The following is a 14,515-nucleotide window of genomic DNA, read 5'->3' on the forward strand; positions in this document are numbered from 1 at the left end:
TGGAGTGCAGTGACAAGATCTCGGCTCACTGCAACCTCTGCCTCCCAGGTTCAAGCTATTTTCCAGACTCAGATTCCCGAGTAGCTGGGATTACAGGGGTGAACCACCACATCTGACTAATTTTTGTATTTTTAGTAAAGACAGGGTTTCACCATATTCGCCAGGCTGATCTCGAAATGACCTCAGGTGATCCGCCCTCCTTCGCTTCCCAAAGTGCCGAGATTATAGGCGTGAGCTACCATTCCTGGACTTTTAACTCTTTTCTGAAAGTATTAAGACTCTTATTGTAGATTATGCATTACTTCCTCTTTGGCTATGAGATGTGTAGTTTTGTTAACCAGAGACATTAATAAGTTCAGTTTCTGAGACCAGTCACTTAACAAATTTTTTGACTCCTTGGGTCTCTGGAAGTTGATAATTCCTGCTAATCTGTCTACCTTAGCAAAGATGGTCTTGGTAACTACTAGATCTGAGAGAAAGGCTTCGGACTTATCCACAGAGCCAGAAGCTGTGCCATCCTTTTCATTGTTAACCGAGTATAATACTTGGCCTCTATTCTAATGCTGTGTTCAACAACTCTGTTCTTCAAGTCTTTCCACCTTTTTTGCCTTCCTCTGTAGAACCAAAAATACCAGCTGCAGGACTCTTAAGGGAACCCCTTCTTAATTCCATTGCATGGTCCTCAACAAGTGTGGAACAATGCATCAACTCCATTGTGGTAAAAAGCTTTAAAAGATCCTTGTATGTAGGAACTTCTTCTAACTTCTTGTTACCCTTATTCAGTGAACCAAATCTGACTGTTCATTGTCAGAAGGAGCCAGGATAACATAGAGTACAATACTCTTCAGAGCCTGCTGTCATTTTTCACTTTCTGCCTGTATACACGGAGTATCATATATTGCTCTGTAGTGCTTACAAATAGACAAATCATGTTGATCCAGCTGAATCATTAAACTGTAGTACTTCAACTTTAGTTTCTCTGTGTTTTCTTTCTGGAAAAATTTGGTGTTCATTTTATTGCTGATGATTTGTGTTTGAATGTAATCCTTTACAGCTAGGCAGAGCCTCATTCGCTCCAAAATAAATTCCCCTTGCTCATTCTTTTTCATTGACCTATAGGTTTCCACCTGTAGCTCCTGTAAAATGGAGGCTGCCTCTTTCACATCACCATTTTGTTCTTTTATAGTTGCTAATGTTTTAGTCAGTCGAACACATTCAATTTCAACATAAATCTTGCCTTCAATAACCATTTGTAGAGTATCAGTGAACTGAAGTTTAATAGGAAGGTCTGTAATTTCCTCAACATAAGTATAGCACTGCTGAACCATTTTGGCAACAGCTTGTTTTAACTGACTCAGCCTTTCAGACAAAAGCATCATATTTTCATTAAGTAAATCCCATTCTTTAGCCTCATAGCACATCTTCACTACTGCTACTAAGATACGGGATGCAGATACCATACTGGAAGCAGTACGAGTCTGCTTCTCCAGAGAGAAGGGTTGCAATGACTTCTTGCTTGAAGTCTTCCTTCCTTGGCCAGCTTCTGACACTCAGGAAGGCACTGATCCACATGGCACTGTAGCCCACCTCCATCTTGATCATGTGCCCCTTAGCCAGCTCCGAGCTGCCATCCGCCATGGTCCCTGCCTGAACGTCCCTTGATGTCCCCTGCTTGGGCCACCATTCCTCACCCACCCCAGAAGCCACCCCCACCCCTGTTCCGCAAATGTCTTATAATAACAAAATATTCCTAATACTTCCTTCCCATTCCTTGTATTATTACTGTCATTCCTTCCAATTATACATAAGCTTTAATCATCAAATACATTGTTACTATTTTGAACAAACTTTTTGTTATATCAATTAAGAATTTTTAAAAATAAGCATTTTATTTTGTCTTCACTATTCTTTCTCTTCTGTGTTAAACACACGATCTGAATGAAGAGACCCCCTAAAGAGGCTTTGTGTGAGCAACATGGCTGTTTATTCACTGGGGTGCGGGCAGGCTGAGTCCGAAAAGAGAGTCACTGGAGGGTGGTGGGATAGGAGTTGGTTTTATAGGTTTGGGGTAAGCAGTGGAAAGTTACAGAAGTTACAGTTTAGGGTGGTTTTTGCAAGCTGGGAGGGGGTCGTAGGGTCTAGAGTCACAAGGGAGACCAAGGTTGGTTACAAAGTCCAAGTGTCTTATCATTTGAGGCGGGAATAAGGAACAATAGAGAATGTGGCAAAGTTAATTAGGTGCCTCAGGGCTTGACCATTTCTTTTTTTTTTTTTTTTTTTTTTTTTGAGACGGAGTTTTGCTCTTGTTACCCAGGCTGGAGTGCAATGGCACGATCTCGGCTCACCGCAACCCCCGCCTCCTGGGTTCAAGCAATTCTCCTGCCTCAGCCTCCTGAGTAGCTGGGACTACAGGCACGCGCCACCATGCCCAGCTAATTTTTTGTATTTTTAGTAGAGACGGGGTTTCACCATGTTGACCAGGATGGTCTCAATCTCTTGACCTCGTGATCCACCCGCCTCAGCCTCCCAAAGTGCTGGGATTACAGGCTTGAGCCACCGCGCCCGGCTTGACCATTTCTTCTTTGGTGGTTTTCCGGTTACTTCAGGCTTTCTAGTTCCAGGAGACCATCCAGAGGTATAAGTGCGGTCACAGGAGTCGCCATGGCTCAACTTAGGATATGGCCTATGGTGCAGCCAGTTAGCCTAAAAGACCTTACATTATGCTCTTCCTTTCTTTATGTAGATCAAAGGTTTGGACCTACATCACTTTCCTTCTCTCTGAAGAATTTCTTTTCACAATTCCTGCAAAGCAGTTATACTGGCATTGCCTCAGTTTTTGTTTGTCTAAGAAACTCTTTATTTCTCCTTCACTTCTGAAGGATAATTTCTCAGAATACAGAATTCTAGACTGGTGTTTTCTTTCTTCAGTACTTCACATACAGGTATTGATCGACTTAGGACCTATGCAACTTACGACCATTCGACTTTACGAACACAATAGCTAGCCACGACTGCTCCGCGTCTGGCAGCACAAACGTTGCCCGGCTGGGCGTACGACAGTGCGGACCAGCTTCTGGCAGCACTACCATCTCCGCATGCACTGTTTCAACTGTACATATAGCCTACTCAACTTAGGACCAAATCATGTTACGACCGTTCCGCGGTCCCGACCGTGGTCAGAAGTCGAGCACTGCCTGTATTTCACTTACTCTCTTGTTGCTTGCGTGATTTCTGAGGAGGAGTCAGATGTAATTCTCATCTTTATTCCTTTATAGTTAAGATTTTTTTTTCTGACTTCTTTCAAGATTTTTTTCTTCATCTTTGATTTTATGCAGTTTAAATATGATATACCTAAGTATGGTCCCTTTTTTTCTTTTTTACACTTACATTGCTTGGTTTTCCAAGCTTCTTGGATCTGTGGCTTAGTGTCTGCTATGGTCTGAATATGGTTTGTTTGTCCCCGCCAAAATTTATGTTGAAATTTAATCTTCAATGTGGTGGCATGGGGAGATGGGACCTAGTGGGAGGTGTTTGGGTCAAGGGGGCAGATCCTTCATGAATTGATTGGTGCTGTTCTTGGGGTAGTAAGTCAGTGCTCACTCTGGTGAGACTAAGTTCATTTTTGAGAAAATGGCTTTGTTCCCTCAAAAGTGGGTTATTGTAAAGCCAGAATGCCCTTGGGTTTTCTCTCTGGATGTGTCTACTTCCACTTTTACTCTCCGCCATGTGATGACACAGCGCAAAGGCCTTTGCCAGAAACCACACACTCTTAACTTCCTAGCTTACAGAATATTATGCTAAGCAGGCTGAGCCCAGTGGCTCAAGCCTGTAATCCCAGCACTTTGGGAGGCTGAGGGGCAGGTGGCTCACTTGAGGTCAGAGTTCAAGACCAGCCTGGGCAACATGGTGAAACCCAGCCTCTCATTTTTTTTTTTTTTTTTTTTTTTTTTTTAGACAGAGTTTTCCTCTTGTTGCCCAGGCTGGAGTGCAATGGCACAATCTTGGCTCACGACAACCTCCACTTCCTGGGTTCAAGTGATTCTCCTGCCTCAGCCTCCTGAGTAAGCTGGGATTGCAGACATGTACCATTATACCAGCTAATTTTGTATTATTAGTAGAGACGGGTCTTTCCATGCTGGTCAGGCCGGTCACAAACTCCTGACCTCAGGTGATCCACCCACCTCGGCCTCCTAAAGTGCTGGGATTACAGGCATGAGCCACTGTGCCTAGCTCCTAGTCTCTATTAAAAATACAAAAATTAGCCAGGCATGGAGGCATGCTCTTGTAATCCCAGCTACTCAGGAGACTGTGGCACAAGAATCACTTGAACCAAGCAGGCAGAGGTCCCAGTGAGCCAAGATTGTGCCACTGCACTCCAGCCTGGGCAACAATGTAAAACTCTGTCTCAAAGAAAAAAAAAAAAAAGTTGAGCTAAGTAAATTTCTTTTTTTGAATAAATTATCCAGCCTCAGTCTGTTGTATCAGCACAAAATAAACTCAGACAGTGTCTGCCATTAACTTGAAGAACGTCTCAGTCATTGTAGATAGAACTTTGTAGTTGTCCCACATTTCTTGGATATTCTGTTCCATTTCTTTTTCTGCCTGGTGCCTCCCTTTTGCTCTCTTGCTTCCTCTCTGGCCATGTGATCTCTGCACATGGCTGACTTACCTTAACCTTTCACCATGAGTGGAAGAAGCTTGATGCCCTCTCTTGTTACTACCATGTAAGAAGTGCCTTTCACCCTCTGCCATGATTCTGAGCCCTCCCCAGCCATCTGGAACTACATGTGCATAGCCATTGAGATTTCTCATGATCCTGATGTGTGCTATGCTACTTATGGAGCATACAAGCAGCATATAGCCTGGATCATCCCATTCTTCTGTTACCAGATTCTAAGAGAAAAAATAGATTTCGGAGCTGTCAAATTATTAAATATTCCCACATCCAGAACTTTAAATACAGTGGATTCTCAAGGAATTAAAATAAAATTCCAATATGACAATGATTTGGAATATAATTGAATTTTAGGTAATTTATAAAGCATTATAAATAAGCATTTTTTTCTATCAGACATCTAAGTGAGACATTGGTTAAGCCATGGGTAAGAGAATCTGCAGGCCTTTTCTGTACGATTAGCGGGTGTAGCTCATTCTCTCTTGTTACTACCATGTAAGAAGTGCCTTTTACCCTCTGCCATGATTCTGAGCCCTCCCCAGCCATCTGGAACTACATGTGCATAGCCATTGAGATTTCTCATGATCCTGACATGTGCTATGCTACTTATGGAGCATACAAGCAGCATATAGCCTGGATCATCCCATTCTTCTGTTACCAGATCTTTGATTTTGCCCTGAACACCTTGGTTGCAATCACTGTGCTTGTTTATCCAAACTCCATGCAGGAATACATAATTTTCCCTACAGAGATGATGTCATGTCAGTGAATCCTACCTGTTTAGTTCCTATTATTCTTCTGTTTATGAGCATCATCTTGACTTTTTTTTTTCTTTTTTTTTTTTTTTTTTTTTGAGATGGAGTCTTGCTCTGTCACCAGGCTGGAGTGCAGTGGCTCAATCTCAGCTTACTGCCACCTCTGCCTCCCAGATTCAAGCAATTCTCCTGCTTCAGCTTCCTGAGTAGCTGGGGCTACAGGTGCACACCACCATGCCTGGCTAATTTTTTGTGTTTTAGTAGAGATGGGGTTTCACCATGTTGTCCAGGATGGTCTTGATCTCCTGATCTCGTGATCCACCTGCCTCGGCCTTCAAATGTGCTAGGATTGCAGGCATGAGCCCAGCCTCATTATCTTCACTTTTAAGGGTTACTTGATGAGCTGTGTTTGGAACTGCTATGGATACATCAATGGCAGGAACTCCCCAGATGTCCCGGTTTATGTTACCCTCAATGATATTGCCCCCATATGATGATGCCACTGTGAATGGTGCTGCCAAGGAGCCACTGCCACCTTACATGTCTGTGTAAGCCTTCAAGTGGGCGGACTTGAGGGCAGCAGCTGGACTTTTCAGATACCTGAGCAATAGTTTTGTTAACTTCACTTTTGCAACAAGATCTCTGAACTTGTTTGTTGCTGAAATGCTACTTTTAAAAATTTAGATGTTAGGCTAAAACCTATGGTTTCCAACATATGCTTTGCTAGAACACTGTGATAGATGAGCTGTGGAATTCTTTTTGTAGGATTAGGGGTGTAGCGAGCTTCACTAACCTCCCCTAGGCACTGAAACTTCCCCCAAATCTAATGAACCTAGAGTCAGAGAAGTCCGCTTTTGTACCTGCTGGACCCGAAAGTTGGGCAGTTAGTCACATTTCACATTTTTTTCTCTCTGTTCCTTCTCTTTTGAAAGTGTAAAGTAAAACCCAAAATAGACGACTTTATCTTAAGCCATTCCAGTGTAGAGAATAAAACCTTATGAAAACAAGAATGTCAGTTGTGTAATCATTGTTCTAATTAGGTGAATAGAAGTCCTTATGTATCTGTTACAAGAATTTCCTCCGTAACAGCCTTTATGACTAACTTCAGTGACAATTTATGTTTGGCAGTAAAGGATTTTCTCCATGGCCTGAGTTAAGACCATTAGAAAGCACTAGGCCGTGGGAGCAGTAACCATCTGTTGACTGTTCTCGTGCATCCTGTGTCGAGGAACATGGGCTGATATGCCTCGTCTGTTTTAGAGGATGGGACAGGTGTGTTTGGCGCTGCATGGGATCTGGTACTCCTCTTCTAAATTCATATCCCGACCCAGGGCCCGCTTTTACTAATTTTCTGCCCTAGCCTGGGTGGAGGTGGTCATCCAACTGACTTTATCAAGTGGAATTGGAATATATTTGATATACATTTGCCTAAAACCGTGGAAAAGGGTTTTCATCTTCCTTTGCCTGCAAGGTACATTCTATTGCTTTGAACTTCCAAGTATGCCTAGTGACTTTTTAAAACATACAAGTTTTCATAAAAATGAAGATTGCTTTCTTTGTATGTGCTTATTATCTTGACTACGTGAATCACAATGGATTTTTATGTATTCATATGTTCCGAAGTCAGCAACTTTCCTGCTGGTTCATTATTGAATGTGCTGTAAATGAACTCTTTTGCAATTACATTGAGATTTGCCCACATCCAAAAAAAAACCAAAAAGAAAAAAGAAAAACAAAAAATTAGAGGATGGAATGTAGTTTTCCACCAATCAGAGCAATCAAAACAAAAGTTGGGTTAGGACTCAGTAGAAGGAGGTAAATCAGGCTTTTTTTTTTTCTTCAATGAGGTTCAAGAAAACTGAGTCCTTTCTTTGCTCCAGTCTAGCTGTCCCAAATTATTCTTTGGTGTTTGAGGCTAAAACCCTGGCTACTAATCAAGTGTTACTTTGACTCACTTTGCCTTAGTTTATCTTTGTTGCATCCATCCTCCTAGAGGTACAAGGGAGGGGGCAAGACAGAATTGGGAATGCCTGCTTCTCTGCGCCATGTATCGACATAGTGGTGGCCATTTCAAAACCTGAAAGGTCTAAACATCAGGCCTCAGTCTGGCCTAGTGTTTCTCAACAGGGTCCCATGTTGACCCAGGATAGCTTTTGTTGTTGCCATGTCCTGAGCATCGCAGGATGTTTTGCATATGCTAGTAGAACCTATCAGCCTTCTCAGAATTCCAGATACTTCCTATAGGATGGCACCCTCCCCTCATCATCTTTGAAAATTAATGGATTCTTTGTGCTTGCTCACCTACAACATGTCCCCCACACTGAACCTGCACCCTGCCATTTCCTAGATGTCTGCTTGGCAAGAGCTTCTAAATTACTAAATATTCTTATCCCTAGAACTTTAAATAAAATAGGTTCTCAAGGAACTGAAATCAAATGCCAATATGAGAATAATTCAGAATATAACTGAATTTTAGATGATTTATAAATTAGCAACATGGAATCTTGCAGAAACTCAGGGACAGGCTGGGTGCAGTGGCTCACGCCTGTAATCCCAGCACTTTGGGAAGCCAAGGTGGGCAGATCACTTGATGTCAGGAGTTCGCGACCAGCCTGACCAACATGGTGAAACCCCATCTCTACAAAAATTAACTGGGTGTGGTGGTGTGCACCTATAATCCCAGCTACTTGGGAGGCTGAGGCAAGAAAATGGCTTGAACTGGGGTGCCAAAGGTTGCAGTGAGCCAACATGGTGCCATTACACTCCAGCCTGGGTGATAGAGCAATCAAAAAAAAAAAAAAGAAAGAAAGAAAAAGAAAAGAAACTCAGGGATGATGTTGTTATAACTAGTGTCCTTTGTTCTATGGTGTGCTGAAAAGAGAGTTAATGGTTAATGGAGTTCTGGCTGTCAATTCACCGTGAGTCATAGAGGATATGTCCTAATGTTTTAGATTTGTGAGTGGGGATGCCCTGGAAGAATAGTCTGGAAATTATGGCCTTCATCTGGCTATTGTAGCTCTTAGCTCCTAAAGTTTCCAAAGAAGCCATTCTTACATTGTGTCATGAAGTTACTACTCTATCTCAAATCTGTGCCGGAAAGAAAATAAAACGTGTGTTAATGTATATATGATAAGCTATGTTTTATTGGACTACTCACTACAGAACTTTTATTAAGCACCTACTTTGAGCCAGGCACTGTGCTAGTATCTTTGAAGGCATTATTGAATTTAATGCCCAAAAAACGCCTCTGTGGTGAACAGTATTGTTATACTCATTTTGCATGTAAGGAAGTTAAGGCTTAAGAAAGTTGTGCAGCTTCCTCAGGATCACCAAGCCAGTTAAGTGACAGTGTCAGATTTCAAATTCAGACTTTGAAATTCATTCTCTAATTTCTTCAGGCTACATGGATCTGTTCGGTCCAGTCTAGCTGTCCCAAGTTCTACTTTGGTATTTGAGGCTGAAACCGTAACTACTAATTTTACTTGCCTTACTGCTTGTATCCTTGTTGAGTATATCCTCCTCCAGAAAGAAGGGACGTGGCAAGACAGAGGCAGCAAGATTTTATTCAACAGGTATTTATTGGCACCACCACGTGCAGACCTCTGCACTGTGCAAACAGGACAGACATGTTCCTGCCTGAGAAGATGTGTGGATAAGTGCACGAATGTGTGGATAGATGAATAAAATAAATTGTGGGAAACATATGGAATAAATGAACAAATAAGTTAATAATGGCATGAGAGAATCAGAGGGACGAGTGGATGGCATGGGTGGGTGGGTGAATGGGGAGGTAAACGAACGAACGAATGAATGAATGAATGAAGTGGTTTTGAGTCTGCACTACCAGAAGCCCAAGCGCTTGGCGGGCGGGTGGGCGGAGGGGCAGCTACTCCACACAGTACGGTAGGTGCAGGCTGCTCCTCCTGGAGCCCCGCTCGCACCGCCTCCCCTTCCCCTTCTGCTCCTCCTTCGCCGCCACCGCTGCCGCCTGGCGCCCAAGGGCCGCCACGACCCCAGTACCCGGCGGGCAGACGGAAGAGGCCACCGCCGCGCGCTGCTGCACTGGTCCTGCCGCCGCCGCGATGCGCAGAGGGGCCGAGCCGCCCGGGGGCCGCCGCCGCCGCCGTGCCGCACCATGAAGCTCCGCAGCAAGGCGGCGGCGCTGCTCCTGCTCGCGCTGGCCGCGCTGCTGCTGGCGCTGCTGTCCCTGCGCGCCGGCCGCGCTGAGACCCCTGCGCCGCCTGCGCGCCCGGCGTCCGCCCCGCAGCGCCACCCCGCGCCGGTCCCCGCACGTTGGCCGGGGCCAGGCGCCCTCCCCAGAGCCGGCCCGGGAGCTCGGAGGCGTCGTCCCCCCCGTCCGCGCCCCCGAGCGGACCGCAGGGGCGCTGTGAGACTGGAGAAGTTGGCGAGGTGAGTCGTGGCAACCCCCGAATCCCATCTGGGGACCCGAGTCTCGCTCCATACACCCGTGCCAAGTCCAAGGGAGGCTTTGGGCCGGAGAGACAGACTTCCAAGTTTCACCCGCGGGCTGCGCACTTCTGTTTCTTGGCCCGATTGAAATGAAGACCCACCTTGGTTGACTCCTCCTAACAGCTCAGTGTTGATAATCACGTACATTTTGAAGTGTCAAGGAAAGTGGTTTTGTACGTTACATTTTTTAACTGTCAAGGCAAGGCGTATTTTTGCACTCTTGCAAACATGCATCCTTTGTTTAATTTTTCAAAAGCCATCACGATGCAAGAATGCTTATCTAATTCTCATGTTTCACTGGAGAATTTTACCGAAACCGTAGATCTGATTGAGTTGGAAAAGTTAGATGTTTACCAAGGACTGGCTGCCTCTCATTCAACCGCGAGTACCCCAGTGCTTAGAACAGAAGAGTTTTAATAAACTTGACCTACGTTTATTAAAAAGAAGTTTTCTCCTTGAAAGGACTGATGAGTGGTACAGAAAAGACGGATTGGGGGTTTCCTGATCTTCATTATGTTTCAGGTTCAAGTATGGTCAAAGGGTCTTACAAGGAAAACATCTTAACCTTCGACCTTCTGTTTGATACTCTGTTTCCCTACACAAAGCTTAACGCGTGGAGGCTTTTCATCCGAGCTCTTTCTCTTTGGCTTTTGGGTTGCTGGAACGCCCGCAGGTTAGGGATTTGCGTTCATTTCCTTTGTTGTGGAGGGTTTTCCACCATCCCCTTGTCTTGTAGCGGGTCTGTTTCATCTGCCCTTTTCAAAACTGTTGTTTCTAACTGCCATTGCAACGTCCTCATTTGCTGGGCTCTTTAATTTCAACCTGAAAGAAGTTGAAAAATTCCTTTTTGACCATAATGACTAAATCTCTTTGGCACTATTACTGTAATCAAGAGAAAAGACATGAAACCTCAAGAAGGAGCTGTGTCAGCTTTGTTTGCCTTATGCCTCAGTACAGATGGGTACTGACAAGTTTTTGGGGGGGGGGAAGCTCCCAATAATCTGTCACTTTAAAGTACTTATAATACTTTACAGCTGTTTCTGGATGTATACAATCTTTAAGGATATCTCTGTTAGGAAATTAATAGGATTTCCCCTCTTTTATACTGGAATTTCTTATAATAGATTAATTAGGGTTTAACTGCAAGTTTAATATAATTTCTAAGTTTGATGGGACCACTGATAAGATAATAATATAATGACTGTCACCCCTTAATGTAGCTAACCTATTGCCAGGGACAGTGCTAACCGCAGTACATAAAAATAGTCACAGTTGGCCAGGCGCGGTGGCTCAAGCCTATAATCCCAGCACTTTGGGAGGCCGAGGCGTGTGGATCACGAGGTCTAGAGATCGAGACCATCCTGGTCAACATGGTGAAACCCCGTCTCTACTAAAAATACAAAAAAAAATTAGCTGGGCATGGTGGTGCGTGCCTGTAATCCCAGCTACTCAGGAGGCTGAGGCAGGAGAATTGCCTGAACCAAGGAGGCGGAGGTTGCAGTGAGCCGAGATCGCGCCATTGCACTCCAGCCTGGGTAACAAGAGCGAAACTCCGTCTCCTCAAAAAAAAAAAAAAAAAAAAAAAAAAATAGTCACAGTTAACACTTACATATACAACTATATAATCCACACCATAACCTCCCCCAACCCCGATTTTTCTTTTTTTGAGACGGATTCTCGCTCTGTCACCCAGGCTGGAGTACAGTGGCTCGATCTTGGCTCACTGCAACCTCTGTCTCCCAGGCTCAAGCCTCCTGGGTTCAAGTGATTCTCATGTCTCAGCCTGCCAAGTAGCTGGGATTACAGGTGTGTGCCACCATGCCTAGCTAATTTTTAATAAAAGAGACAGGGTTTCACCATATTAGCCAGCAACTCCTGAGCCCAAATGATCCACCTGCCTCAGCCTCCCAAAGTGCTAGGATTACAGGTGTAAGCCACAGCGCATGGCCCACACCATAACCCTTTGATAGTCGTTCTCAAAGTGTAGACTTCAGAGCAGTGGCACAGGCATCATCTGGGAACTTGTTAGAAATGCAGATTCCTGGGCCCCACCCCAGCCCTACAGAATCAGAAGCTTTGGGGGTAGCATCAGCAACCTGTGTTATAGCAAGTCCCTCCCATTGTTTCTCATGCATAACAAAGTTTGAGAACCTGCTTTGCAAATAAGCACCAATGTGATCCCCACTTTTCAGATGAGGAAAGTATTGCACAAGGGTTACCAATTCGTCCAAGGTTCACAGGTAACCCGGTAGAGAAGGATAAAGATTCAGGCAGTGTGGACTCTGGTTGAGCACTTACCTGTTAAGCTGATGTCACGCCATAGACTTGCCTGCAATTCGTAATTTTACTGAGATGTTTTTTAAAGAAACACTATAGATTTTTGGAACTGTCTCATTCTTCAAGGTGTTGAGAACAGTGGCGCAGCATCTTTTTGTCTCTATCTGAACAAAGTGGCTCTGACTAGGAGGAGATCATGAACAGAATCCAAATGGATGTTTTAGGGAAGGACTATTTCTAGGAGCAACCGTACACTTGAAGCCATTTTTCTTTTGAATGTATCTCTTAGATTATCATGGAAATCATGGCCAACACCATAGGAATAAAGAACAATGTTTTAAAACTGGGGAAGGAATAAAAAAAAACAAAAGCCACAGGAAGTCTCAGACTCAAATGCATAAACAGCTGACATTTTCTGGGACTTATTTATCTTTCTCTTGCTACCTCAACAGAAATGGCAGCAGAAGATTCTGAAGTTGTGAGGGAGCAGGAGGAAAGATCTCTCCTAGGGCTCCTTTATTGCTTTCCTAATTCTGCTTGGGTTAAATTTTTGTGGTTTAGGAGGAATTTTATTTAGGGAAGGAAGAGAAAGCCTCGTGTTTTCAGAAAACGAGTGCTTTAATCTCTCGACATGGCTAGAATCCAGAAGAGATGAAGGCTATGTGATCTCATTTCTCTGGCCTGGGGAGGGTCAGACTTGCGGTTGTAGTTAGCTGAGAGCCTGGAGTTGGATGCGACACAGTCCACCACCTGCTTACCATCCACAGCCTGTGCTGCCTCGCCTCCCCTAGGGGGCTGCTGTAAGTGAAGTTCTGCCACGTCAATGCAGGAAACATAGCATTCTCCTTCCACATCTTGTTTTCATTTCACAGAAGTTTCCAAGGACTTGCCTCGTTAGTAGGCAGACCCTACAATTTTATAACTAGTCATTTGTATGCAATCTGTCCTGCGGTGGCCTCCTTCTCTATAAATATAAAGCCCGAAGGTAAGTAAGGTCTGAGCTTTTCTGCCAAGGGTGGGGAGGATTTGAAAACGAAGACCATACTGGAAGCAGCAGTCCCAGTGCACGAGAGAAATGAAATCTTCCTTCTATTTTGGTTTATTGGTGATTTATAGCTGGCTGACTTCTAAAAAGAATTTGAGACGACACGTAGTAAAAGACACATATACAATAAGTCCACTGAAATGATATAAAAAATGAAAAGTCATAAAGAAGGGGGTAAATACTGTTGTCAAAAAATAAACAGTACTTTTGTTAGTAGGATTAAGTGTTAAAAGTTAACTCTAAGCTTCTCAGCAGCCATTTCAAAAAGGGAACCATGATGGGCTGCCTCATTTTCACTAAATAAGAGGAAATATTTATCAAGAGAGATCTTTTTTTTTTTTTTTTTTTTTATGGAACTGCATCATAAGATGAGAATTGTACTTGGGAATAGATTTTATACATTAGAAGACTCTCTCTAGGTTGCTTCTGAAAACTCCTCCTTGAGCCCACATGTGGAAAAGGAAGTTTAACTGCGAATCAGTGCAATATAAAAAAGAATTTGGCATGTGGAGTCCAGCAAACTGGATTCTAGTCCAAAGCCATTTCACCTTATTTTCTTCATCTGTGAAATAAGTAACTTAATCCAAAAGTTGTCTGAGATCTCTTCCAGCTCAGGCATTTGATGATCCTGTGATGAGATCATCAAGTTTAGCAACAAAATCCCAACGATGGCTATCGCATGGCCCTTTGTGCTAACTCTTGCAAAATCACTGTTTCTCATTTATGGGCTCCATCCTCGGACTCTTACTGATTACTCAACCTCAACCCTCTCCAGAACTTTATTCTTTCTCTTCTGTGTTGGCCTGGATATTGCTGTTTCTCTTAAAATATGGCTTCTAAGGGAGACTTAAGCTACCTCTAAGCCCTGTAATTTTTCTCTGCCATTTTATTCCACAGTCATTCAGCAAAGGTGATTGCACGTTTACTCTGCCAGGCACTCCTGGTACAATGGCGAATGGAGATGCTGCCCTCCCAGAATTTGGGGATGAGGGAAAGGAGACAATACAGAAATACATTACACTTGGCAGCACCCCCAGCTGCTCCAGTGAAAGGAATCATGCGTCTCATCAAGAGACACAATTTCCTGCAGTTCTCTTTAGTGTCTAAGATAAGTCTTAGAGTATTCAAACCTGAATAAAGGTCTCACTAAAAAGGGATGGTGTTCTATAGCAAAAGACTTCATCTATGGCCATCCTGTAATTAGCCGAGAACCCCAGAGCACATTAAAGTTGTCCGGATCTTGAGTACCATCTGTGATATTATGTAGTGTGAGTCTTGATTCTATCCACAATT

The 14,515-nt window shown here is 43.8% G+C and overlaps 1 protein-coding gene and 1 pseudogene across 1 annotated transcript in view; one reads left to right on the top strand and one right to left on the bottom strand.

Moving 5' to 3' along the window:
* Positions 1-281: 281 nt before the first annotated feature.
* Positions 282-1,638, bottom strand: LOC101040947 (26S proteasome non-ATPase regulatory subunit 12 pseudogene; annotated as a pseudogene).
* Positions 1,639-9,517: 7,879 nt separating this feature from the next.
* The window catches only part of GXYLT2 (glucoside xylosyltransferase 2), a 93,596-nt gene continuing 88,598 nt past the window's right edge, over positions 9,518-14,515 (top strand). Inside the window, exon 1 of the mRNA XM_003939454.4 lies at positions 9,518-9,840. Within this exon, the coding sequence (XP_003939503.2) occupies positions 9,566-9,840 (275 nt within the window). The 5' untranslated portion in view covers positions 9,518-9,565. The remainder of the gene's footprint in view (positions 9,841-14,515) is intronic.

This window comes from Saimiri boliviensis, chromosome 8 (genome assembly GCF_048565385.1).
Source record: "Saimiri boliviensis isolate mSaiBol1 chromosome 8, mSaiBol1.pri, whole genome shotgun sequence".
In the NCBI taxonomy this organism is placed as follows: domain Eukaryota; kingdom Metazoa; phylum Chordata; class Mammalia; order Primates; family Cebidae; genus Saimiri; species Saimiri boliviensis.